The sequence below is a fragment of the Oncorhynchus gorbuscha genome, linkage group LG17 (genome assembly GCF_021184085.1).
Source record: "Oncorhynchus gorbuscha isolate QuinsamMale2020 ecotype Even-year linkage group LG17, OgorEven_v1.0, whole genome shotgun sequence".
Taxonomy (NCBI): Eukaryota; Metazoa; Chordata; class Actinopteri; order Salmoniformes; family Salmonidae; genus Oncorhynchus; species Oncorhynchus gorbuscha.
The window spans coordinates 16,014,735-16,037,510 of record NC_060189.1 but is presented as its reverse complement, the minus strand read 5'-3'; the positions used below and the strand labels follow the sequence as shown (position 1 = coordinate 16,037,510).

At 47.4% G+C, this 22,776-nt stretch overlaps 1 protein-coding gene across 1 annotated transcript in view; it reads right to left on the bottom strand.

Annotated features, from left to right (window-relative positions):
• The window catches only part of LOC124001293 (usherin-like), a 471,917-nt gene that overhangs the window by 268,592 nt on the left and 180,549 nt on the right, over positions 1 to 22,776 (bottom strand). Inside the window, 10 exon segments of the mRNA XM_046307964.1 lie at positions 295 to 375; positions 1,764 to 2,000; positions 2,079 to 2,355; positions 2,520 to 2,650; positions 2,879 to 3,067; positions 3,386 to 3,487; positions 4,697 to 4,823; positions 14,242 to 14,372; positions 20,943 to 21,066; positions 21,227 to 21,333. Of these exon segments, the coding sequence (XP_046163920.1) occupies positions 295 to 375; positions 1,764 to 2,000; positions 2,079 to 2,355; positions 2,520 to 2,650; positions 2,879 to 3,067; positions 3,386 to 3,487; positions 4,697 to 4,823; positions 14,242 to 14,372; positions 20,943 to 21,066; positions 21,227 to 21,333 (1,506 nt within the window).

Below are 22,776 nucleotides of genomic sequence, written 5' to 3'. Positions count from 1 at the left end.
GGTCTCTATGTTTTTTGGTTGGATAAGTTTCTCAATTTCTTTCTTAGGTTTTTGCATTCTTCATCAAACCATTTGACATTGTTGTTCATTGTCTTAGGATGTCTCTCTCTCTCTCTCTTCTCTCTCTCTCTCTTCTCTCTGTCTCTCCCTCCTCTCTTGCTCTCTCTTCTCTCTGTCTATCACTCTCTCTCCCTCCTCTCTCTCTCTTCTCTCGGTCTCTCCCTCCTCTCTCTTTCTCTGATCTCTGAGTATCAAACATCCTACCAGACATGAATATAATGTTCCAGGTGTTACCTGTTTCCCTGCTGCGCCCACGTTCCCAGGGTCCTGTTGTCCATCCTCCCTCTCCTGACGCCACCACCCTGTACAGGTACTCTACGCACACACACATAAAATCATCACATATTCAAGGTTACACACACAAACACGTGATCTATCTGTGCGACTAAGGATGGATAGTGATGCTGCAAAACACCAGGCAGGTAGACACACATAATGTGTGTGTATAATATTAGCTTTGCTATGCTGCTATATTCTGTTCCAGGCAGGCAGGCAGGCAGGCAGGCAGGCAGGCAGGCAGGCAGGCAGGCAGGCAGGCAGGCAGGCAGGCAGGCAGGCAGGCAGGCAGGCAGGCAGGCAGATGGGGGCAGGTAGGAAGGTAGGTGGACAGACAGGGGTAGGCAGGCAGGCAGACAAACAAACAGATGGGGGCAGGTAGGAAGGTAGGTAGGGTACAGTGTGTGTGTAGAGTCCTGTGAGTGTGTAGGGTCCTGTGAGTGTGTAGGGTCCTGTGAGTGTGTAGGGTCCTGTGAGTGTGTAGGGTCATGTGAGTGTGTAGAGTCCTGTGCGTGTGTAGGGTCCTGTCAGTGTGTAGGGTCCTGTGAGTGTGTAGGGTCCTGTGAGTGTGTAGAGTCCTGTCAGTGTGTAGGGTCCTGTCAGTGTGTAGGGTCCTGTCAGTGTGTAGGGTCCTGTCAGTGTGTAGGGTCCTGTCAGTGTGTAGGGTCCTGTGAGTGTGTAGAGTCCTGTGAGTGTGTAGGGTCCTGTGAGTGTGTAGGGTCCTGTCAGTGTGTAGGGTCCTGTCAGTGTGTAGGGTCCTGTGAGTGTGTAGGGTCCTGTCAGTGTGTAGGGTCCTGTGAGTGTGTAGGGTCCTGTCAGTGTGTAGGGTCCTGTGAGTGTGTAGGGTCCTGTGCGTGTGTAGGGTCCTGTGAGTGTGTAGAGTCCTGTGAGTGTGTAGGGTCCTGTCAGTGTGTAGGGTCCTGTGAGTGTGTAGGGTCCGGTCAGTGTGTAGGGTCCTGTGAGTGTGTAGAGTCCTGTCAGTGTGTAGGGTCCTGTCAGTGTGTAGGGTCCTGTGAGTGTGTAGAGTCCTGTGAGTGTGTAGGGTCCTGTGAGTGTGTAGGGTCCTGTGAGTGTGTAGGGTCCTGTGAGTGTGTAGGGTCCTGTGAGTGTGTAGGGTCCTGTGAGTGTGTAGGGTCCTGTCAGTGTGTAGGGTCCTGGGAGTGTGTAGGGTCCTGGGAGTGTGTAGGGTCCTGGGAGTGTGTAGGGTCCTGGGAGTGTGTAGGGTCCTGGGAGTGTGTAGGGTCCTGTGAGTGTGTAGGGTCCTGGGAGTGTGTAGGGTCCTGGGAGTGTGTAGGGTCCTGGGAGTGTGTAGGGTCCTGGGAGTGTGTAGGGTCCTGGGAGTGTGTAGATAGATGCGTGTGAGTGTGTGTATGTCCATCTGTCTGTGTGTTAGTGTGCCTGGGCGTGTGTGTGTCAGTGTGTGTTACCTGTAAAAGGTTGTACTCCCAAGTCTCTAGCCTGTGTCTCGCGGCCCATGTACACCAGTACAGAGTCGTTGCCCCGGCAATAGAAGATGCTGTCGGTTGCCGGGCAGCCGTCCAGATTGATCATAACAGAGCGGCGGGTGGAGGCAGACAGACTAACGGCAGAAACATCCGGTACACCAATGGAACCGGTAATGGGACCAGTCCGAACTGTTACACCCCTCACACACCCTCCCAGACCTACCCAGGAGAGGAGAGATGGATGGGGTGAGACGGGGGAGGTAGAGGTGAGATATGTGTGTGTGTGTGAGTTCTCACCATGTCTGTGACTGTGGCTAACCAGAGCTTCATGGTTTAGTTCAGGAGGCACTCCTCCCAGGTAGAGGGGTGAGTCCACCCCCAACTCCCCCCCTGCCACCCCCCTCAGCTGTTCTGACCAATCATTCATGGAGGCTGAGATGACGTCTCCCTGTTTGACCAATGAGAGTTGGTTCCAGCCCCCGTCGCAGTAGCTAAGCCCCGCCCACATGCTCAGCTCAGTCATATGACCACGCCAGGATAGAACCAATGACAGCATTCCTCCTTCCAACTCAGCCTGGGACAGAGAAGAAAGGTTTGTGTGTGTGTGTGTGTGTGTGTGTGTGTGTGTGTGTGTGTGTGTGTGTGTGTGTGTGTGTGTGTGTGTGTGTGTGTGTGTGTGTGTGTGTGTGTGTGTGTGTGTGTGTGTGTGTGTGTGTGTGTGTGTGTGTGTGTGCTCACCAGTATATAATCGGAGGTGTGTGTGTTGTAGGAAAACAGCAGCAGAGCGTTGAGTTGGTCCGTCCTGAACTCAAAGGTGATGTCAAAGTCTTCTCCTCCACTGAACACCTCTGGACTCAGCTCTAGGAACCCTAACAAAGGACTCACACAATTATTATCCACAATACAACATAACGGTAACAAGTCTCTTGATTCTTACTGTCTTTATACTGTATTTTTAACAAACCTCACTGGCCAGTTACAAGGATATTAGAGGTTATCAAGATTTCACAAAAATGACTTTATTTTCATTTTCTTCTTCAAACCAGGAAGTCACTAGAAAGTGAGGCCTTTTAGTTCTAAACTGTCTTTGTTGCTACCTTGCCCCAAGAAGTGGGCCCCCTCCTCTGAGTGGGCGGGGCATCCTTCCCAGCTCTCATAGGCCACAACCCTCTCTGTGGCTCTGGACCAATCCAGAGGCTGCCACACCTCAGAGGGGCTGTCAATCATCTTCACCTGCACGTCTCTAAGGCAACCAGAGAACCCCTGTCGTACCAGCTGAGCATCACCTAGAGAGAGAAAGAGAGAAGAGAAAAGAGAGGAGAGAGGAGAGGAGAGAGAGAGAGAGAGAGAGGGAGGGAGGGAGGGAGGGAGGGAGAGGGAGGGAGGGAGGGAGAGGGAGGGAGGGAGGGAGAGGGGAGAGAGAGAGAGAGAGAGAGAGAGAGAGAGAGAGAGAGAGAGAGAGAGAGAGAGAGAGAGAGAGAGAGAGAGAGAGAGAGAGAGAGAGAGAGAGAGAGAGAGAGGGAGAGAGAGAGAGAGAGAATGTTTTCTTAATGCAATATTTCACTAGCAACAAACCAACTCTTTTAGATTGTGAGTGTACCTACCTGAGTCTTGTCTGAGTAGAGTGAAGTCCTCTGGTAGCCCCCCGATGAACACCCCTGTGTTTTCCCCAATAATGCTACTGCCGCTGGAAGCAGATGCATTACCTTGAGGGAGAGAGGGAGGGAGGGAGGGAAGGAGGCAGTGAGGGAGGGAGGGAGGGAGAGAGAAGATGTATGGACAGAGGCATATCATTAACTGCATACATATTCTCTTGTGATATATGAGGCTACATAACCATGTTATGTACAATGGTAATGGTACAATGGTAATGAGACAAACAGAGAGAGAACAACACACACCTGTGGTGAGTAGACAAAAGGTAGAGGAGGAGGAGCGGAGAGGAAGAGCAGTGGGGTGGAAGAGGAGGAGAAAAAGAGAGGAAGAGGAGGAGCGGAGAGGAAGAGGAGGAGCGGAAAAGGAGGAGCAGAGAGGAGGAGCGGAGAGGAAGAGGAGGAGCAGAGAGGAGGAGAAGCAGAGAGGAAGAGGGGGAGGAGGGAAAAAAAGGAGGAGCGGAAGAGGAGGAGTGGAGAGGAAGAGGAGGATTAGGAGAGAGAAAGAGGAACGGAGATGAGGAGAAGCAGAGAGGAAGAGGTGGAGGAGGAGGAGAGGAAGAGGAGGAGGAGCGGAGGATCGGAAGAGGATGAGCGGAGATGAAAGGGAGGTGCGGAGAGGAAGAGGAGGAGGGGAGAGGAGATGCAGAGAGGAAGAGGAGGAGTGGGGAGGAAAAGGAGGAGCGGAGAGGAAGAGGAGCAGAGAGAAAGAGGAGCGGAGAGGAGGAGAAGCAGAGAGGAAGAGGAGGAGCGGAAGAGGAGCGGAGAGGAAGAGGGGGAGCGGTGAGGAGGAAGAGGAGCGGAGAGGAAGAGGGGGAGCGGTGAGGAGGAAGAGGAGGATGAGCAGAGAGGAGGAGCGGAGAGGAAGAGCGGAGAGGAGGAGGAGAGGAAAAGGGGGAGGAGGAGCGAAGAGGAACAGGAGCAGAGAGGAAGAGGAAAAGGAGGAGCGGAGAGGAAGAGGAGTAGGAGCAGAGAGGAAGAGGGGGAGCGAAGAGGAGGAGGAGTGGAGGAAGAGGATGAGCAGAGGAGGAACGAAGAGGAAAAGGAGGAGCGGAGAGGAAGAGGAGTAGGAGCAGAGAGGAAGAGGGGGAGCGGAGAGGAAGAGGAGGAGGAGCGGAGAGGAAGAGCAGAGCAAGAGTATTCTAATGATTCTTATCACACAGACGGTGACTCAGATTAACCTGGATAATACCTCAATAGAACACAGAGCCTGGGCTTAACACACACAGTGAATATGATTATCCTAACCACAGTGAGTGTTACCTTGGTATTGATCATCCACAATGATCGTTCCCACGGCCTGTTTCCTGGTTGCCATGACGCTGTGCCACTGGCCATCGTTGTAGCTCCTCCCCCCATCACCCTCCACTCCCACTCCCACTGCCCAGCCCTGGGAGAGGAGACAGAGGTCACATACACACCTACACCTGGCCGTGTGTGTGTGTGTTTGTCTGTGTCTGTATATGTGTGTGTATGATTTCTTCTGAAGTATGCATGACATCATCAGTATCGACACTTAGCAGGAGAGATGGGCACTCTGCAGAGAGAGAGGTGACACACACACATACACACCCACAACAAAGCGGTGCATCTCTGCTGTGTGATGAAGATTTAATGATGAGATCAATATATGTATAAATGCCAAGGTATATCAGCCTCCTGACACCTTTACTACCCAGCAGACAGCACACATGTCTACTTAACAACACCCACCACAACAGGATTGGACAGGGGGAGGACGGGACAAACTCTCTCTCTGTCTGTCTCTCTGTCTCCTTCTCTCAATTTTCAATTCAATTCAATATACATGATTGTTTTCATGTTTTGTATGTATGCTGCTTCAACTAATGTGGATAATACATCTGTTTAAGACTGGAGTTAATATTTGACCCTTTCCAAATATAGTTTATTTTCTAATATCTCTCTTTATCCATCCCTCCTTTCCTTCTGTCCCTCGCTCCTTTCCTCCCTCCATTCATGACTTGCCTAGTTAAATAACGACTAAATAAAAAACACAAATCAATAAATGAAACATTTAGGAGGTTTCATTAAGGTCCTGTGAGATCAGAGGGAACTTTTCTGTCTTCCTCCCAAAAAGCGTTTCTAGTCTCTCTGTCCATCTGCTGGACTGCTTGGCTGGGTCTAGGGATCACTTTCATTATCTATAGGGCCAAACTACAGTGTGTGTGTGTGTGTGTGTGTGTGTGTGTGTGTGTGTGTGTGTGTGTGTGTGTGTGTGTGTGTGTGTGTGTGTGTGTGTGTGTGTGTGTGTGTGTGTGTGTGTGTGTGTGTGTGTGTGTGTGTGTGTGTGTGTGTGTGTGTGTGTGTGTGTCCTTTATACACTAAACACTAGTATTGTAACTATGCCAGATTTTTGACTTTGATACTGATACAAGGCTTAGTATCATGACTCTCCATACCGAAAGGGTAGGAAACAACATCTCAACCCCGCTGATCCTCAACACTGGGGCCCCACAAGGGTGCGTTCTCAGCCCTCTCCTGTACTCCCTGTTCACCCATGACTGCGTGGCCATGCACGACTCCAACTCAATCATCAAGTTTTCAGACGAAACAGTAGTTGGCTTGATTACCAACAACGACGAGACAACCTACAGGGAGGAGGTGAGGGCTCTCGGAGTGTGGTGTCAGGAAAACAACCTCTCTCCCAATGTCAGCAAAACAAAGGAGATGACAGAGGGACCAGCCACCTATCCACATCGACGGGACAGTAGTGGAGAATGTGGAAAGTTTTAAGTTCCTCAGCGTACACATCACGGACAAACTGAAATGGTCAAGTCACACAGACAACGTGGTGAAGAAGGCGCAACAACCACAGGAGGCTGAAGAAATATGCTTGTCACCAAAAGCACTCACAAACTTCTACAGATGCACAATCGAGAGCCGCCTGGTACGGAAACTGCTCCGCCCATAACCGTAAGGCTCTCCAGAGGTTTGTGCGGTCTGCACAACGCATCACCGGGGGCAAACTACCTGCCCTCCAGGACACCTACAACACCCGATGTCACAGGAAGGCCAAAAAGATCATCAAGGACAATAACCACCCGAGCCACTGCCTGTTCACACACTACCGTCCTGAAGGCGAGGTCAGTACAGGTGCATCAAAGCTGGGGCCGAGAGACTGAAAAACACCTCAGGGCCATCACTAACATTGAGTGGCTGCTGCCAACATACTGACTCAACTCTAGCCACTTTAATAATGGAAATATTGATGTAATACAGTGGGGCAAAAAAGTATTTAGTCAGCCACCAATTGTGCAAGTTCTCCCACTTAAAAAGATGAAAGAGGCCTGTAAATACAATTTTGTTTCTGGTGTCCTTTGACAGCTCTTTGGTCCTCCATAGTGGAGTTTGGAGTGTGACTGTTTGAGGTTGTGGACAGGTGTCTTTTATACTGATAACAATTTCAAACAGGTGCCATTAATACAGGTAATGATTGGAGGACAGAGGAGCCTCTTAAAGAAGTTGTCAGTCTGCAAGGAGCTGTCAGTCTGCAGGGTGCTGTCAGCCTGCATGGAGCAGTCAGAGCTGTCAGTCTGTATGAGGCAGCCAGAGCTGTCAGTCTGCATGAAGCAGCCAGAGCTGTCAGTCTGCATGAAGCAGCCAGAGCTGTCAGTCTCCTTGAAGCAGCCAGAGCTGTCAGTCTGCATGAAGCAGCCAGAGCTGCCAGTCTGCAAGAAGCTGTCAGTCTGCAAGGAGCTGTCAGCCTGCATGGAGCAGCCAGAGCTGTCAGTCTGCAAGGAGCTGCCAGTCTGCATAGAGCAGCTAGATCCGCCAGTCAGCCAGATTCTTCCAGATCTACCAGTCAACCAGTCTCTTCCAGATCTGCCAGTCTGCATAGAGCAGCTAGATCTGCCAGTCAACCAGAATCTTCCAGATCTGCTCGTCAACCAGAATCTTCCAGATCTGCCAGCCAGCCAGGATCTACCGGAGCCTACTACCTGCCTGAGCTTCATCTCAGTATTGGGCTTCCTCTCAGTACTGGGCTTCCCCTCAGTACTGGGCTTTCTCTCAGTACTGGGCTTCCTCTCAGTTCCAGGCTGCCCCTCAATCCCGGGCTGCCCCTCAGTCCCGAGCTGCCCCTCAGTCCCGAGCTGCCCCTCAGTCCCGAGCTGCCTCAGACCCGAGCTGCCCCTCAGTCCCGAGCTGCCCCTCAGTCCCGAGCTGCCCCTCAGTCCCGAGCTGCCTCAGACCCGAGCTGCCCCTCAGTCCCGAGCTGCCCCTCAGTCACGAGCTGCTCCTCAGGTCAGTGGGGTTCTGGGTGAGGACTATTAGGCCATGGTCGGCGGCGAGGGTGGATTATCCCAGGACGCGAAGGGGAGGAACTATGACATTTATGGAGTGGGGTCCACGTCCCGAGCCGGAACCGCCACCATGGACAGACGCCCACCCGGACCCTCCCTATGGTTTTGAGGTGCGTCCGGGAGTCCGCACCTTGGGGGGGGGGTCCTGTCACGCCTTGGTCATTGTATTTTGTGTTTTTGTTGTATATTTGGTCAGGCCAAGGTGTGACATGGGTTTATATGTTGTGGTTCGTATTGGGGTTTTTGTAGTTATTGGGATTATGGCTGAGTAGGGGTGTTGCATAGGCTTGGCTGCCTGAGGCGGTTCTCAATCAGAGTCAGGTGATTCTCGTTGTCTCTGATTGGGAACCATATTTAGGTAGCCTGGGTTTCACTTTGTATTTCGTGGGTGATTGTTCCTGTCTCTGTGTAGTGTTCACTAGATAGGCTGTAATAGGTTTTACGTTCCGTTTGTTGTTTTTGTATATGTATAAGTTATTTCGTGTATCGCGATCCTTCATTAAAGACCATGAGTAACAACCATGCTGCATTTCGATCCGACTCTCTTTCAACAAACGAAGAACGTGTCACGCCTTGGTCATTGTATGTTGTGTTTTCGTTATATATTTGGTCAGGCCAGGGTGTGACATGTGGTTTTGTTGTTGTATTTCGTATTGGGGTTTTTGTATTATTGGGATTGTGAATGATTAGGGGTGTGTCTAGTTAGGCTTGGCTTCCTGAGGCGATTCTCAATCAGAGTCAGGTGATTCTCGTTGTCTCGGATTGGGAACCGTATTTAGGTAGCCTGAGTTTCACTTCGTATTTTGTGGGTGATTGTTCCTGTCTCTGTGTAGTGTTCACCAGATAGGCTGTAATAGGTTTCACGTTCCGTTTGTTGTTTTTGTATTTAGTTATTTTATGTATCGTTTCCTTTTCTTCATTAAAGATCATGAGTAACAAACACGCTGCATTTCGGTCCGACTTTCTTCCTTCAACAGACGAACGCCGTTACAGAACGCCGTTACACTGTGAGCCAGAAATCTTGCTTGTTTGTAGGGGACCAAATACTTATTTTCCACCATAATAAATTCATAAAAAATCCTACAATGTGATTTTCTGGATTTTTTTTCTCATTTTGTCTGTCATAGTTGAAGTGTACCTATGATGAAAATTACAGGACTCTCGTCTTTTTAAGTGGGAGAACTTGCACAATTGGTGGCTGACTAAATACTTTTTTGCCCCACTGTAAATGTATCACTATCCACTTTAAACAATGCAACTTTATATAATGTTTACATACCCTACATTACACATCTCATATGGATATACTGTACTCTATACCATCTACTGCACCTCGTCTATGCCGTTCGGCCATCACTCATCTATATATTTATATGTACAAATTCGTATTAATTCCTTTACACTTGTGTGTGTATTAGGTAGTTGTTGTGAAATTGTTATATTACTTGTTAGATATTACTGCATGGTCGGAACTAGAAGCACAAGCATTTAGCTACCCTCGTATTAACATCTGCTAACCATGTGTATGTGACCAATAAGATTTGAAACACTACTCAATACCAAAATGATATTCGATATTCAAAAATAAAACACTGCATTAAATAACAGAAGAACACCTTCAATTTTCCTGTGATGCCCTCCCAGGCCCACTCATGGCTGTGCCCCTGTCCTCCCAGGCCCACTCATGGCTGTGCCCCTGTCCTCCCAGGCCCACTCATGGCTGTGCCCCTGGCCTCCCAGGCCCACTCATAGCTGTGCCCCTGTCCTCCCAGGCCCACTCATGGCTGTGCCCCTGTCCTCCCAGGCCCACTCATGGCTGTGCCCCTGTCCTCCCAGGCTGTGCCCCTGTCCTCCTAGGCCCATTCATGGCTGTGCCCCTGTCCTCCCAGGCCCACTCATGGCTGTGCCCCTGTCCTCCCAGGCTGTGCCCCTGTCCTCCCAGGCCCACTCATGGCTGTGCCCCTGTCCTCCCAGGCCCACTCATGGCTGTGCCCCTGTCCTCCCAGGCTGTGCCCCTGTCCTCCCAGGCCCACTCATGGCTGTGCCCCTGTCCTCCCAGGCTGTGCCCCTGTCCTCCCAGGCTGTGCCCCTGTCCTCCCAGGCCCACTCATGGCTGTGCCCCTGTCCTCCCAGGCTGTGCCCCTGTCCTCCCAGGCCCACTCATGGCTGTGCCCCTGTCCTCCCAGGCTGTGCCCCTGTCCTCCCAGGCCCACTCATGGCTGTGCCCCTGCCCAATCATGTGAAATCCATAGATCAGGGCCTAATTCATTGATTTGAATTGACTGATTTCCTTATAAGAACTCAGTAAAATTGTTGCAATTGTTGCATGTTGGGTTTATATTTTTGTTCAGTATAATTGTATGTATTAAATTAATAGTTTAGTTCCAAAACAACATAAAAACACTTTGAAGCTCATTTCTGAAGCTTCTATATTGAAATAGCCTACATGGCATAGAAATACAATGGATTTTACACAGCATACTATGATTCCCAGAGGGCATTTCACTTCCCAGGGTGAACTGCTATGCCCAGGACTGCAAGCCGGCTAGTGGTTACTGCTAGCAAGCCCAGACAAACGTGATGTAGTTGAAATATATTGCTATCAAGTTATGAGTGCATTAGACATTATTTTTGGGTTGTGTAATGATATTATAATACTCACATGCATCTCATGCTGAATATATGCTCATGTCAATGTCACTCAAAAACAATTCAAATTTAGTAGAAGAGCGACAACATTTCAATGCAAATGTCATATGTAAAATAGTTTTTAATGTCATTTTGGAACTAACTACATGCACTGCGCTGCTTTGTAACACATTTTGCTTAGTTGTTTTGGTGGGCTGTTCCTCATCATCTGCTCTGTGATCAAAGTATTCCCACAGTTTGCTTCTGTAGACAGCTTTTGTCAACAAGCTGCGTGTGTTGAGGTATGATGTTTTAGTTAGAAAAGGAGAATGCTGTCTGCATTTTTCCCTCTCCTCAAAAGTGATCAGCTACATAAGCAAGTAGCCTGGCTAGCTTCGATTCAGACAAATTACTGGACACTCCACCCTCTCAATCTGTGTATGACGTGAGACACATTTAACAGAAGTACTGAAGCGTTTTTCATGTTCTAGTACGGAAGAAGTGTTTCGTTACGCCGTGCAACACTACTAAACACTCCTTCTCGAACCGATGAATCCACCTCTGCCTTCTCTGGAATAGTAGAGAAAGTGTGTGTGTGTGTGTGTGAGCCCCACCACCCCCTCACTCTTTAATAAAGTGTATTTGGGAGTGAAAGCTGATGGAGATAGCTAAGCCCACTTCCGGTTGCAAGATAAAGAGCACTTATCCAAAGTGCTGCCCCACACATAAGGCTGCCTTTAGGGGATTCAGCCCTGGCAACCTTGGGGGGGTTGAACCCAATCTCTTACTGTATAGAGAACACAGGGGGAATTTACTTTGCTAGGGTGGGTTACCACACACACACACACACAGTAAAACTATCTGGTGGAATGTGCATTATGGCTGGCAAGTGAAAATTTGTCTGGAAAATGTTTTGTCTTGAAGACAGCATTAATTTTCACAGCCATTCTTTAACTCTAGTGTTCCATTTGCATTTGTGGGGCACAACAATAAACAAACCAAGACAAGCATCAAAAAGTTCTTCTCCCTAAATGACCTTTGCCCTCGGTTTTCACTCACTCAGCTGTGATTCGACTGCTCCCTCTACACACGCGAGTGCGAACACAATCTCCTGTTATGCCTACCTGAAACACAGTTTCTTCAAGTTCCTTAGAGTTCACTGCACCTCAGATTGCAGCCCAAATAAATGCAGTAACAGACACCTCTCAACATCAACTGTTCAGAGGAGACTGCGTGAATCAGGCCTTCATGATTGAATTGCTGTAAGAAACCACTACGAAACACCACCAATAAAAAGAAGACATGCTTGGGCCAAGAAAGATGAGCAATTTGGATGAGTCCAATTGTGAGATTATTGGTTCCAACCGCCGTGTCTTTGTGAGACCAAGAGTAGGTGAACAGATGATCTCTGCATGTGTGGTTTCCCACAGTGAAGCATGGAGGAGGAAGTGTGATGGTGTGGGGGTGCTGTGCTGGTGTCACTGTCTGTGATTTATTTCGAATTCAAGGCACACTTAACCAACCTGGCTACCACAGCATTCTGCAGCGATAGTGGGACTATCATTTGTTTTTCAACAGGACAATGACCCAACACACCACCACACTGTGTAAGGGCAATAAGACCAAGAAGGAGAGGGATGGAGTGCTGCATCAGATGACCTGGCCTCCACAAACACCGGACCTCAAACCAATTTAGATGGTTTGGGATGAGCTGGACCGGCCAACAAGTGCTCAGCATATGTGGGAAATCCTTCAAGACTGTTGGAAAAGCATTCTAGGTGAAGCTGGTTGAGAGAATGCCAAGATTGTGCAAGAGTGTGCAAAGGTGTCATCAAGGCAAAGGGTGGCTACTTTTTTAGTTACTACATAATTCCATATGTTATTTCATAGTTGTGATGTCTTCAATGTAGAAAATAGGAAAAATATATAAAACCCGTTGAATGAGCAGGTGTGTCCAAACTTTTGACTGGTACTATATGTGGGGCAATTTAGCAATTAGGATTTGATATCTGTAATGGTTACGTAATAAATGAGGCACTGTTGTGCAATGTTGGCATATAGATAAATGCACACATATTTTCCAGTGCGAGCCTTGTGTTTACATTAGAGGATTTGAGTACTCTGAAAACAAATCATGTGAGTACAGTCAAATTATGTACATGCCCATCCCTATTGTGGACTTCTGTTAGAAACATACTTCTCTTTGTTACAACATTCAGTTCAGAGCAAGGCCTGGATTCAATCAAAGGCATGTTTTCATCAAGCGCACTGCAATGCGTACAGTATATCGTAATTTACAGTAAACACATATAGCTGGGGGCAGGGGTGTGTCATATTCCACACAGATTCCCAGTGCTTCCTAACCAGGGTTTAAAAAGACAACAGTAACTCGAGAGGAGAGAAGAGGCATGGTTAGTGACAGCTCTAACACTACAGTAGCTAAACATCCCTCTATGAGATTATGTTTCATAAAATGCTCATTAATTCCATCATTAGAAAGTGTGTGTGTGTGTGGTGGTGGTGGGGGGCGTACCAGTTTCCTGTGTCACGCCAAATTAGGTCCCCCGTGGTGGTAATCCCATTAGGCCTGTTGAATTGGCTAATGGGGGAACTAATGGGGGAGCTATCTGGGGACATTAATCGACTGCGACACCACTTCTAGTGTTAATCACCGAACTAGCCTAACTAAATGTGTTTGGAAAAGCTGCTGCGTAGCTGGAGAAGGAAGAGGTCCTTATTGCGTGTGTGTGTGTGTGTGTGTGAGGGTGATTATTGTGGAGGAGAGATAGTTGGTGGTCTGACGGACACTCGCGTGAAATCATCTGCCAGCACCGCTTTCATCATAAGAGCAATTGAGTCGAGTGTGTGTGTGTCTGTAGCCTAATGAGCTAGCGATTGGTATGCATGTGCCGTGACTGCAGGGAAGGAGTTAATTGGAGGCTGATACACTTTGAAAGTTTCTCTTGAATGAAGAAACTAAGGGGAGGTTGCCGATAGGATTTATCAGATGAAGAAGTCACAATGTTCCCCCAACGATAGGATTTATCAGATGAAGAAGTCACAATGTTCCCCCAACGATAGGATTTATCAGATGAAGAAGTCACAATGTTCCCCAAACGATAGGATTTATCAGATGAAGAAGTCACAATGTTCCCCCAACGATAGGATTTATCAGATGAAGAAGTCACAATGTTCCCCAAACGATAGGATTTATCAGATGAAGAAGTCACAATGTTCCCCTCAACGGAACACAATGTGGGTTTAATAAGTCACAGGAATATGAAAATCATCAGTGACTCAACTGGAAACCTGGAATTCAGACAGGAAATCTCTTTTTACTTTCCTCAGTAATCCGTTTTTTTCCCTCTTACTAAAACATCTAGTATCAGACAACAGTTTTTGGGATATACTTATTTTTTTATACACAAATAATAGACTGGCTATCTATTCTATAGTGTCACACCCAGAAGAAACACCTGAAATGTGAAGGTTGAGGGCACTTTTATCTGGCTATGTTTGTAGTTCACTTGTGGGTCGAACCGGAAGGACGGACATGTTTGTAGTTCACTTGTGGGTCGAACCGGAAGGACGGACATGTTTGTAGTTTACCTGTGGGTCGACCCGGAAGGACGGACATGTTTGTAGATTACCTGTGGGTCGAACCGGAAGGGCGGACATGTTTGTAGATTACCTGTGGGTCGAACCGGAAGGGCGGACATGTTTGTAGATTACCTGTGGGTCGAACCGGAAGGACGGACATGTTTGTAGTTTACCTGTGGGTCGAACCGGAAGGACGGACATGTTTGTAGTTTACCTGTGGGTCGACCCGGAAGGACGGACATGTTTGTAGTTTATTACCTGTGGGTCAAACAGGAAGTAGGGGCGTCCATTGCGGATCTGCAGAGCCAGGTACTCCTCTTGGTTTCCAGGAGACACAGCACAGAGGAGCAGGCCGTCTGATGCTCGCGTTCTGAAACTCAACCGGAGCCCTGGAGGAGGGGGGCGGAGAGAGGAAAAAATGGAGGAGAAGAAGAGATGTATATATTAGAGCGTGTGAAATCCTTCATTAGGAGATAAAAGGTGATCTGTGCCTGTGTCGAAGGGTTTAGAGTGTGTCTCAGTGGACTCCTCACACACTCCTCTCTACATCCCGCCACAATCCATCTATGTGCATGTGTGTGTTTGTGTAATGTATGTATGTGTACGTCTCCTAAACCCACTTCCCCTGAGCCCCCATGTACGGCCTCAAGTCAGGAAAAAGCATCCTGCTTTGATGCCCCCAGATGGGTATTCATGTCTCCATTTGAGTGTGTGTGTGTGTGTGTGTGTGCGTGCGTGCGTGCGTGTGTTCGTGTTCAATCCAATGTCTCCATTAGGACTCCAGGGGAGCACTGGATGCTCAGGCTAAACACATCTCCTCTGGTCTAATCTCTGACTGGTCTCTGTGTGTTAATCTGATAATCTGTACTTAATCTGGGGAGGTAGTGCTGGAGCTCTCTAAGGCACGTCTAACTCCCTCTAACCTGACAGGAGACTCCCGGAAGACAACTCTATCGCTTACTATCTCTCTCCTTCCTTCCGACTCCATCCCTTTATCCCTGCTTTAGATCCTAAACTCGGATACAGGGATAGAGAGACACAGGGATAGAGGGATCGAGGGAACACCCTCGGAATTCTGAGCTCGGCCTCTTTGGGAAAGTCGTCAGTGTGGGAATTTCAAAGGAATTGGGAATTGAGAGAACGATTATGAGTGGATTCAGAAACTTCTGAAACAGAAATACAACTGAAAAAGAATGAACAAATCCTAAAGACTAAAAGAATAATAAAGTACTATCAATGAATAAAGTACTAACTTATATTAAAAGAGGTCAGCATGCAGTAACCATAAAGTGCTGCATTGAAACAAATAAAAATATTGTATATAAACTCACATCCCAGATAACACGCGTGACATCCATCTGGGATCTTGTCATCAGTGACACGAGGGGCCATGACAGATATGTGACGTACAGTTAGCCCACTTCAACCTCTCTCTCTTCATTTCCCTTTATCTCCTTCCGCCCATCTCCCTCTCTCCTTCTTCCAATCTCTCTCTCTCTCCTTCCGCCAATCTCTCTCTCTCTCTTTCCGCCCATCTCCCTCTCTCCTTCCGCCAATCTCTCCCTCTCTCCTTCCGCCCATCTCTCCCTCTCTCCTTCCGCCCATATCCCTCTCTCCTTCCGCCAATCTCTCCCTCTCTCCTTCCACCCATATCCCTCTCTCCTTCCGCCCATCTCTCTCTCTCCTTCCGCCAATCTCTCCCTCTCTCCTTCCGCCCATCTCCCTCTCTCCTTCCGCCAATCTCTCCCTCTCTCCTTCCGCCCATCTCTCCCTCTCTCCTTCCGCCCATATCCCTCTCTCCTTCCGCCCATCTCCCTCTCTCCTTCCGCCAATCTCTCCCTCTCTCCTTCCACCCATATCCCTCTCTCCTTCCGCCCATCTCTCTCTCTCTCCTTCCGCCAATCTCTCTCTCTCTCTCTCTCCTTCCGCCCATCTCCCTCTCTCCTTCCGCCAATCTCTCTCTCTCTCCTTCCGCCCATCTCCCTCTCTCCTTCCGCCCATCTACCCCTCTCCTTCCGCCCATCTCCCTCTCTCCTTCCGCCCATCTCCCTCTCTCCTTCCGCCCATCTCCCTCTCTCCTTCCGCCCATCTCCCTCTCTCCTTCCGCCCATCTCCCTCTCTCCTTCCGCCCATCCCAATCCTCCTTCAACAGAAATAGTTGTTGTTGTTAGTCACAGCCCACACAATGAAATGCCATTTACTGAAACAAGCAATGCTGTGAGTTGGTGACTGCAGTTTAGCTGTAGACTCTTGTACGAATGTTGTTTTGAGTACTGTAAGGCTGTTGATACTATTGTTTGTGTGTACATGCGTGTGTGTGTGCATTTATTCAAGCTATTGATGGATATTAGTAATAATATCCATCAATAATATTTCAGAAGCTATGTAAGTTAGCTGTTGGCGTGCCTGTTTGTTCATAGATGTTTATGAAAGCTGTGTGCTCAGCAGTCTCTCCTCTCTCCCAGTTGTGCTCAGCTCTTTCTGATGACAGCTCGCTACTTCAGGTTCAACACACTTCACATGGTCATCCAGCCCAGTCCATCCATCCATCCTCCAGGACAGTCAGAGAGGGAAGAGAGACCCTCGTGGGAGACACCATAGAGGCTAACTACTCAGCTCTCTGCAGGCAGGACCAGCTCTCTGCAGGCGGGACCAGCTCTCTGCAGGCGGGACCAGCTATCTGCAGGCGGGACCAGCTCTCTGCAGGCGGGGCCAGCTCTCTGCAGGCGGGGCCAGCTATCTGCAGGCGGGACCAGCTCTCTGCAGGCGGGACCAGCTCTCTGCAGGCGGGACCAGCTCTCTGCAGGCGGGACCAGCTCTCTGCAGGCGGGACCAGCTCTCTGCAGGCGGGACCAGCTCTCTGCAGGCGGGACCAGCTCTCTGCAGGCGGGACCAGCTCTCTGCAGGCGGGGCCAGCTATCTGCAGGCGGGGCCAGCTCTCTGCAGGCGGGACCAGCTCTCTGCAGGCGGGACCAGCTCTCTGCAGGCGGGACCAGCTCTCTGCAGGCAGGACCAGCTCTCTGCAGTCGGGACCAGCTCTCTGCAGGCAAGGCCAGCTATCTGCAGGCAGGGCCAGCTCTCTGCAGGCAGGACCAGCTCTCTGCAGGCGGGACCAGCTCTCTGCAAGCGGGACCAGCTCTCTGCAGGCTGGACCAGCTCTCTGCAGGCAGGACCAGGGGGCTCTGTGGAAACCCCAGCAGGAGTACCTCAGCAATAAGGAGACCCCAGGGGAGACCATACTGTCCATTCACTCTCGAGTAGGATCCACCAGACTGTAGAGACATGTTGGACCACTCAGTCAGCAGTCTGTTCTGGCCACTCAGTGATGTGCTGTACCAGGGGCTCTTAGGAGTGCCCAGTTGGGATAGCCCAGAGTGAGAGAGAGAGCAAGAGAGCGAGAGAGATAGACTGCCCTAGGAGACCAGAGCGACTTACTTGACCACTCAGTGACGGAGGCAGCTGACCACTCTCTAGCTGGGACACCTTGAGGGGTGAGGCCCCCATGAGACCTGCATCCGGTTTTACGTAAGGGGTTTTACGTAAGGGGTTTTACATAAGGGGTTATACTTAAGGGGTTTTATTCAACCGGGCACTGTTCCTAACCTGACACTGTCACGTTCGTCGTATGAATCGGGCCAAGGTACGCGTGGTATGCGTACATTCTTCTTTATTTAATAGAATGAACACTGAACAAACTAGAAAAACAACAAAACGAACCGTGAAGCTAATATGAATAATATAGTAATAGTAATATATGCCATTTAGCAGACGCTTTTATCCAAAGCGACTTACAGTCATGTGTGAATAGTGCAGACAGGCAACTAAACATAGAACAAGATCCCACAAACACCAAAGGGAAATGGCTACCTAAATATGATCCCCAATCAGAGACAACGATAAACAGCTGCCTCTGATTGGGAACCATATAAAGCCACCATAAACATACAAATACCTAGACCTACAAAACTCTAGACATACAAAACCCTAGACAATACAAAAACTAGCGTATCCACCCGAGTCACACCCTGACCTAACCAAAATATAAAGAAAACAGAGATATCTCAGGTCAAGGGCGTGACAGACACTCTTAAGGGATCTGAGTCATGTACAGTTTATGTGTGTGTAAAGTTCATCATACACAGTGCATACACACACCACACACACACACACACACACACCACACACACACACACAGGCAGGCACCAACGCACATGCTTGGAGGCAGACATGCTTGTTGTAAATGTTGTAGACTCAACATTCCGAGATAAAGGCTATATGGATATAGGAAGGACTAATGTGGAGGTTGTTTAAATAAGGATCTATAGATATCATAACTGGTATCTATTACATGTACAGTGTATTATAATCATAACAGTGAGAGATTAAAAAGAACTTGCCACAATTTGCAACACAATCCTAGAGTCAAACCCTTTCCAATGCCTCATACACAAAACAAACATATTGTCTCAGCAGAATCCATCCTCCTATTTCCCTGGTCTTTATTCCCTGGTCTTTTGTTGAGCACTATTCTATTTGTCATGACGCCAAACAAACAGGGTCTGGCTGGTGTAATCTAGTCAGAACATCCCGCGGATCACTCCAGTCATGTTAGCGTGGCGCTAGCATTAATCAGCCCAGTCGTATTAATGAGAGAGCGGCTAGCGCTAATTACCGCCATAGATTCTGCAGCAGCCCATTAAATATACAAATGACAGAGCTAAAGAGCCCAGCCTCTCCTGATTAATCTTTAAATGGAGAAAAACTAATGATGTCTGTAAAGTTTTCCCTCCACTTTGCCTCCGTGCCGACACCGCACGGCAATCAATCAAATTAATTAAGGAAAATCATTTGTATCATTTAACATTTCTTCCGCACGCTACGATAGAGTGTGTAGAGTCAGGATACATTATTCCTTTCTCTTTTTGGTTTCTTATTTACACACCATTTTTGATTTAGTTCATTTCAGTTTAAATCTTTGGGATTTGTCTGGTTTAAAAACAGATTCCAATCACATTCATATTCATGCTAAGGCAAAGGTCTAGTTTATTAATGTATAAAAAACATCTCTAAATGGATGAATCCATTAAAGAAACCTGCACTCAACTCTCAGGCATTGATTTCATAGTGAAAAGGCTTCCTTGATTGGAGCCCAGATTTAGCATAAAGCACATTGACCTCTCAAAGACAAGTGGCATACATCCACTCGACTCCATGTTCCCTGAAAACGCAATAATGCACAAACTAAATGAACAAATGATGGAAACATGAAAACATCACGTTATTAATATTCTAAAATATATTCTAAATAGTGCATTACGTTAATGGGAAGAGAGGATGATGAGTAATTTGAGACAAAAAGCCCATCAGGCTGCAGTAAAGCATTGATGAGTTCCAAATCCGTTTCGAATCCTTCTTTGATTTGTTTGGTGTTGCGTGCGCCTCCGCAGATATAATTGGATGTAGGGTATGAGGGGTATGATGGGTATGATGTAGGGTATGAGGGGTATGATGTAGGGTACGAGGTGTATGATGTAGGGTATGAGGTTAGTATTGAATGTGGAAAGGGATGGTTATGATGAAAACACTTCGATGATAGTGAATACATCCTGTTTATGCCAATGATTTGATCCATTAACCTCTATCTATCTACATCTCAGGTCTTTTATCATAGCCTGTAAAAAACGCTCAGCACTGTTTTAAAGAAGCCTTTCCACACACCTTGACAAGATCATCAAGAAGAATTTTTAGATGTATATTTTCTGGAGACTTTTGTTCTTCCAATAAAACAAAACACACAAAGACCTTATACACACTGAGCGCAAGGAAGCGATGGCTGTGTGGAGAGAGCGATCTCAAACAGAGCTAATCTGGGAGTGTGTGAGGTGATTGTTCTGGTTTGTGCCTCTTCATTAGGGTGGGTGTGTGTGTGTATGCACTTGTATGTGTATGGGTTTGTGTTTTTGCGCGCGTGTGCGCTTACGTGTGTAATGGCGTGGGGCCCAAGGACGAGACTCCTTTTCTGACTGTGGCCATTGATCAATTAGCGGCAGCAGGACTGAAGCCTGGTCCTGATTTATAAAGATTTATCCTGCGTCATAATTGAAGGAGAAAAGGGGAAATAGCTGCTAGACGTTAATAGAGTTAAGGGCAGATGGCCGTGCATCTCCACACCAGGCTCGGTCAGCAGGTTCTACCATTACATTATGATATGATATGCAGGCTGCATAATGTCCTACACTGCAGAGGGACTAAGGAGTAACTGGTGGTCTATTCATACAAATATAGACAGATTTCTCTGATAGTTTACTGGACCTGTAGAACTAGGGAGGGGAGAGATGCTAAACATGAGGTCTAATAGTGAACACTGTGCTGGAGACACACACACGCACACACACAGTCTGCTAAGGTGATGCCAGAGTGAGAGGTGACCAGTGTGCCAGATTTGACCGTGAGTAAGGATTTGGGCATTATAGGAGAAAATCTAAGTAAAAACAATATTTTACAAATCCCTCAAACAAGGAAGGAGAAAACAAGTTAATAATGGGAAATGAAGGATTTTCATTTCCCCACCTGTAACATTGCTGGGTGAATCAACTGGATGCTTTGGTAGTGGAATCTAATTGATTAGCATAAGAGCCAATTAAAACATATATAATATAATTTAAACAAATGGCCGACTAGGGATGTTTTGGTTGGGTTTGCAGATGAAGCAGAACATGTTTTGATTTGGAGCTCAGTTCTCCAATTATGTGAGTAAACACTGTTGTAATTGTCCTCTGTCTCATGTGGAAGTCATTCACTTAGCTGGGACTCTTCCACAGAAATACTGTTTCAGTCTGAACATATACAGAACAACACTAAACAACTGATAAACTATATGTATTTTTATGTGTACTCCAATATTACTGTGTGTGTGTACAGTATGTGTGTGTGTGTGTGCATCTACAGTCGCCACGTACCTGTGAAGTCGCTGTTGACCGGTAGTGTGTCGCTGGGGAACCGGTGGTAACCGTTGCCGGGAAACATCGCCCCCCTAACGACGAGGTCACGGGGGTCAGAGAGAGAGAGGTCGGTTCGCTCCACCTGACGGAGTTCGGGTTGAAATGTAACAGTAGAAGTTACTCTCTGGGTTTGATTACATAGGCTCTATAACAGCAAGATGAGGCGTGACACAAAGTGGAAGAATCACAACAGATATGTGGTTATGAGAGTATCTGACAGAAAGGTTGACAGACAGACAGACCTGGTAGAGTGGTGGGGGTCCGTGGGGCTGAGAGGGGGGGTCCCAGGTCACCTCCATCAGTGTCCCATGTACTGGCCTCAACCTGGGGGGAGCAAGGCCTGCTGGAGCTAGAGATGGGAGGGACGGGAGAGAGAGTAAAGAGATAATAATTAAAGTGAAGGAGAAGAAAAGTAACTACCTTGTACAAAGCCTGCAACAAGAGGAGGGTACATGTATGCTACTTTTATGTACTTTCATTTGTAGATCTATGCAGAATTACAAATGCTCTTAAACGGGTGTGTTGATCAGCTGTCTCTTAGACAAAGACTCCCTTACAGTAATTATCCATCTCAGAGTGCCTGTTAGCCTGATAACGGGTTAAAGCGATAAAATAACTAAACGAGTGGAGAGATGGAGGGTTATAAAAGACAGCTGTGCATTAACATCTCAGCGTCATGCCTGTGCTGTGGTTTAGATGGTCCCACGTATGAGCTAGAGGAGTGAATTACCCAGGAGTGACACCTTCACGCGTGCGCGCACGCACGCACGCACGCACGCACGCACGCACGCACACACACACACACACACACACACACACACCTAATAAAGCTGGTAAATGGAGGTGGATGTCTTGTCTTCCCAGCCCATCTCAATCAAGGCACCATAAATGACAGCCAATCAATAACCATAGAGTCTATATAATGGAAATTCTGATATCATTACAAAATGATTCCCTCTCCTTTAATAGGGTTTTTGTGAAGCCTCTGTGGAACATTTATCTTTTATGTTACCCCTCAGAACATACGCTAGAGAGAGGAGCTGGTAGTGATATTTTCCGTGTTTTTTCTTTACTATAGAATCAGCAAGTAGGACAGTGTCTCCAGAATTTGGTTCAGTGGCTGGTCGCATTTAAACATCTTCAGTGATTTCTCCCTTTACTTATCAGCAGTATTCACCCCCCTTGTTTTTTTGTTGTTTTTTTGCATTAAAGTGGGATTTAAATTAATTTAATTGTGGGGTTTTTGCTCATTGATCTATACAAAATACTCCATAATATTAAAGTATTTTTTAAATTTAATTAACTCAACTGATGTTGCAAAAGTATTAATCTCTTTTCATTAACAAGCCTAAATTAGAAAGTGTTGAATTTCAAGCACAGATTAAACTACAAAGACCAGCTTTTCGAAAGCCTCATAAAGAATGGCAGTGATTGGTAGATGGGTAACAATAACAAATCAGACATTGAATATCTCTTTAAGCATGGTCAAGTTAATAATGATGCTGTGGATGATGTATTAAACCACACAGACACATCAAAGATACAGTCATCCTTCTGAATTGAGCTGCAGGACAGGAATGAAACTGCTCAGGGACGTCAGAGTTCATTGTTTGTGAAGCGAAAACACTAAGGATGGATCAACAAGATTGTAGTTACTCCACAATAATAACCAACATGACAGAATGAAAAGTAGATTACAAATATAAAAAACACAAATATTACAAAACATGCATCTTGTATGCAACAAGGCACTAAAGTTATACTGCAACAAAAAACATGGAGTAGGAATAAA